The following is a 5,045-nucleotide window of genomic DNA, read 5'->3' as shown; positions in this document are numbered from 1 at the left end:
TTGTTATGTTAGTTCCAATGGTTCATATAGCTCATCTACAGCTTGGGTTCTTGATACTGGTGCAAGCACACACGTTTGTACCTCTATGCAGGGGCTAGCAAGCAGTAGGGTCCTCGGAAGGAATGAGGTCTGCCTAAAAATCGGCAATGGAGCAAGTGTTGCGGCCAAAGCTGTGGGGTCGACTTCGTTACATCTGGATGGACATGTTTTATTTCTAGATCGTGTTTTAGTTTTACCAAACGCCTATCGGAACATTATTTCTGTTTCTAGTTTGACTAGGAGTGGATACTTGTTTGATTTCAGACATGATGTTTGCAACATTTATTATGGTAATAAAGTTATTGGCGTTGATTATTTACACGATGGCCTTTATTATCTTAGAGCTAGAAATAAAACGATTCCGAACATGATTGAGATTAACACCGTATCCGAATCTATTCCAAGTTTAAAGCAACTTTGGCACCTTAGACTAGGGCATGTTGCAGATGATAGGATAAGTAAGTTGGAAAAGATGGGACTTATAGTTCCATTGGGTTATGAACCCAATTCAACTTGCGAGTCTTGTCTTCAAGGCAAGATGACTAGGACTCCATTTGTGGGGCAAATGGAGAAGGCTAAGGAAGTTTTAGAACTCATACATAGCGATGTGTGTGGTCCATTTAGTGAAATGGCTCGGGGTGGTTATTCCTACTTCATTACCTTTACCGATGATTATTCTCGTTTTGGGTATGTTTATCTTATGAAGTATAAACACGAATCCTTTGAAAAGTTCAATGAATTCAAAGTTGAAGTAGAAAAACAGAAAGGGAAGAGCATCAAGACTCTTCGATCAGATCGAGGAGGAGAGTACATGAGTACTGAGTTTGGTGATTTCCTGAAGGAACACGGTATTGTTTCTCAATTCACTCCACCAGGAACACCACAATTGAATGGAGTTTCTGAAAGGAGGAACCGTACCTTGTTGGACATGGTTCGGTCGATGATGAGCTATACAGATCTCCCCATTTCGATGTGGGGATATGCGCTGCAAACCGCGTGTTACTTGCTTAACAGAATTCCAAGCAAGTCGGTCTCTACCACTCCATATGAGATATGGAATGGTAGGACACCTAGTCTTAAGCACGTTAAGATTTGGGGTTGTCCTGCATTCATTAAGAAGCAGAAGACCGATAAGTTGGAAACCCAGTCCGAGAAAGGCAGGTTTGTTGATTATCCAAGTGACAGCCTTGGATACTATTTTTATTTCCCTACTGAGCAAAGGGTTGTTATTAGTAGAGATGCGATCTTTTTGGAGAAATAGTTTGTCCAGGAAGGTGGCATGGGAAGGCAGATAGTACTTGATGAGGCGTCGTCAGTACCACAAACCGATCAGATGCCTATTTCGATGGACATTGATAAACCAGTTGAGACACCTATTCAGATTGAGAATGTCACAGAACCTCGAAGGTCTAGTAGGGTAACTCATACTCCCGTGAGATACCTTAATCTCCATGAGAACGTACAAGAGTTGTTCGTTCATGGAGATAATGATCATAGGGATGATCCTACCACTTATGAGGAAGCTATATCAGATATAGATTCTTCTAAATGGCTAGAGGCCATGAAGTCCGAGATGGACTCCATGAGCAAGAACCAAGTCTGGGATCTTGTTGACCCTCCTGAAGGTATAGTACCTATAGGAAACAAATGGATTTTCAAGAGGAAGATTGGTGCTGATGGAAAGGTAGAGACCTATAAAGCTAGGCTAGTGGCGAAGGGTTATCGCCAGAAGCAGGGAGTCGACTATGAGGAGACTTTCTCGCCTGTAGCCATGCTGAAGTCCATTAGGATAATGCTAGCCGTTGCTACGCACTATGATTATGAGGTTTGGCAGATGGATGTCAAGACCGCCTTCCTCAACGGATACATTGAGGAAGACATATTCATGGACCAACCCAAGGGTTTTGAATCCAAGGATAAGTCCAAGGTGTGCAAGCTTAAGAGATCCATTTATGGTCTTAAGCAGGCTTCAAGGAGCTGGAATCGACGTTTTGATGAGGCCGTAAAGTCCTTTGGCTTCATCAAGAACGAAGATGAACCATGTGTGTATAAGAAGGCTAGTGGGAGCATGATCGCCTTTCTTGTATTATACGTGGATGACATTCTGCTGATAGGTAATGATATTGGTATGCTCACTTCTGTAAAGGTCTGGTTGTCTAATACTTTCTCCATGAAGGATTTGGGCGAAGCGACCTATATACTAGGTATTCGGATCTATAGGGATAGACCGAAAAGATTGATAGGTCTATCCCAAGCTCTATATCTGGATAAGGTGTTGAAGAGGTTCAACATGCAAGATTCCAGAAGAGGATTACTCCCTATGAGACACGGTATCCATCTCTCTAAAGCGATGTCTCCCAAGACTCCTAAGAAGAGAGAGAAGATGGCACAGGTGCCTTATGCTTCGGCTATAGGTAGCCTGATGTATGCTATGCTGTGTACAAGGCCGGATATTGCGTATGCTGTTAGTATGACTAGCAGGTATCAATCCAACCCAGGACTTGATCATTGGACTGCTGTCAAGAACATCCTTAAGTACTTGAGAAGAACTAAGGATATGGTTCTGGTATATGGAGGAGGTGAGTTGAGACTAGACGGATTTACAGATTCTGATTTTCAATCAGATGTGGATGATAGAAAGTCTATCTCCGGTTATATATTCACCTGTAATGGAGGTGCAATTAGTTGGAAGAGCTCTAAGCAAGAGACGACTGCAGATTCCACCACAGAGGCTGAGTATATTGCTGCATCTGATGCAGCGAAGGAGGCAGTTTGGATTCGGAAGTTTGTGACTGAACTCGATATTGTTCACTTAATATCGTCACCAGTAGAGCTGTACTGTGATAATACTGGAGCGATTGCTCAGGCCAAAGAACCGAGGTCACATCAGAAGTCCAAACACATTGAGAGGAGATATCATATTATCAGGGAGATTATCGGGAGAGGCGATATAGCTGTGCAGAAAGTAGCTTCAGCAGATAATGTCGCTAATCCACTCACGAAGGCCATGACGCAGCAGCAGCTAGAGAAACATCTTGAGAAGATGGGTCTTAGATACTGTACTGAGTGGCTGTAGTGCAAGTGGGAGATTGTTAGTGATATGCCCTAGAGCTTGATTTATGTACTTGGATAATTCCTTTTATGACAATAAAGTTTATTCTATTATTCGTATATTGTCTATGTTTATTAGAATAAAGTCCTTAAGATATTTTGAATGCTTCATTCTTAATAGTTAAGAATATGAGTGACGAAGTAATTCGGTAAGAATATCTTTAAACTGTTCACGATCGTAAGAGACTTAACTGGACATTATTTCTCCAGATAGATCGTCTCCTCTGTCTGTTTCCATGATTAGTATACAGATACTAATGAAGATGGAGTAGTGAGTCTCATGCTATTTGATAACTGTTATCATGACAGATATGTGGATACTTATATGATAAGTAGTCGAACGTGACGTGCAGATAATGTTCATACGGTAATTTACTAATGTCAATGAATGTTGTCTGGATCGTATTAGTGCATATAGTCCTTAGACCTGAGATGGAATGCTATCTCAAGTATAGGTAATTAGGATTTGCTACTGCTAATGTATTTGTGCTTAGCGTGAGTATTCGGCAGATAGTGGTCCTAGTTAGTTATACTTGGAGTTAGGTGTCTGATCAAGACGGGATTCACTAACCTGAGTAAACAGGGAAAATGTCCTATGGATATGAGTTTTATTATGGATCGAGAAATCCTCGGCCGGGGTAGATAGACTTGAATAGAAAAGAGTTTCTGTTCAAGTGCTACAGATCTAAGAATGAAATTAGAGAGTCCATATGATCGGCTTTAGAGTTTGGCATTTACCGTAACTCTGGCTAGATTGGGATCTTGTAGTGAAGGGATTCAATGCATGGTATATACGATCAGAGGTTCATCAAAATGTTTCAATTATACATTCGTCATCTTTTGGATTGTCACGATATGCTGCTAGGTGTCACTCGTGAACTTTGGGAACCAAGGGCATTTTGGGAATTATACTTTCGGTTACAGAAAGAGTTTCTCGTAGTATCAAATGAGTTGATACTATAATCCCATTGTCATTTGATGATGAACCTAATTAGTCACACACATTGAGCGTGTCTAAACCGAGAATAGAATTAATTCTAATTAAGGAAGTTAATTAGAAATTAATTATCGAACGAGGTTTGCAATGTGGTTGCAAGGGTGCTAGCACATCCTGAAACCGAGTTCAATATCAAGGATAAATCTAATTAAGGAAATACAATAGTTTCCTTATTTGAAGAGTTTCTGTAAATAGATCGTCTATTGATCGAAACTCGTGTCAAGGACTTGTTTGATCTTTCTTTCTTACAACAAGGGCAAGTCATTGGATGACTTAAATTGTGAGGACTCATTTGTGATTTATTAATTAATTCGGATTGATTAATAATTGCATTTTAGTCCCTAGGATAAGAATATATATAGATATGTTCTTACGGTTAACCCTAGAAGTTAATTAATCGAAAACCCTAAATATTAGAAAGAGAGGAAAGAGGAGAGACGGCTGAACAGTTGTTGCCGTGAACTCCCAAGGCTGATCGGAGTTCTTCTCGGGTCCGATTCGGCGTTTCGGTGTTGTCCTTGGCGTCCTTGAAGAGATCCTTTCATTCCGTGACGATTCCGTTCGAGATCGGTGACCTAGATCGGAGTGTACGGGTCGAGAGGAGTCTAATCTAGGTGGAGACGTGCTCGTGTGGACGAACTAGAGGCCGGACACTTGGACGGCTAATTTGATCGACTCGAATCAATAAGGTTAGTGAAAAGTTCGTAACTTTTCTTATGGATTCATTGTGTGATGTTATCTATTCGTTTAGAAAGCGATTCTTATGTCAAGATGTGATCTTGAAGTTTTTGATTAAACGAGCACGCGATAATAATTTGATTCTTACCGTAATTAAACTTTCCGCTGCGTACGTGCTCGATTTTTCAACAATTATGTGGTGGGATATGTGGTAAGAAAT

At 40.7% G+C, this 5,045-nt stretch overlaps 1 protein-coding gene across 1 annotated transcript; it reads left to right on the top strand.

Annotated features, from left to right (window-relative positions):
- Positions 1 to 2,422: 2,422 nt before the first annotated feature.
- On the top strand, positions 2,423 to 3,115 carry LOC116205128 (secreted RxLR effector protein 161-like). The gene has a single exon (XM_031537624.1). It carries the CDS (start codon positions 2,423 to 2,425, stop codon positions 3,113 to 3,115), a length of 693 nt encoding a protein of 230 aa, XP_031393484.1.
- Positions 3,116 to 5,045: the final 1,930 nt, after the last annotated feature.

This window comes from Punica granatum, chromosome 1, assembly GCF_007655135.1.
Source record: "Punica granatum isolate Tunisia-2019 chromosome 1, ASM765513v2, whole genome shotgun sequence".
NCBI lineage: Eukaryota > Viridiplantae > Streptophyta > Magnoliopsida > Myrtales > Lythraceae > Punica > Punica granatum.
The sequence above is the reverse complement of the archived record's forward strand: the minus strand, read 5'-3'. Positions and strand labels throughout refer to the sequence as shown.

Bases quoted from the DNA above. Each gene is read 5' to 3' on its own strand.
- LOC116205128 (XM_031537624.1), top strand. From the start codon at position 2,423: ATGGCACAGGTGCCTTATGCTTCGGCTATAGGTAGCCTGATGTATGCT.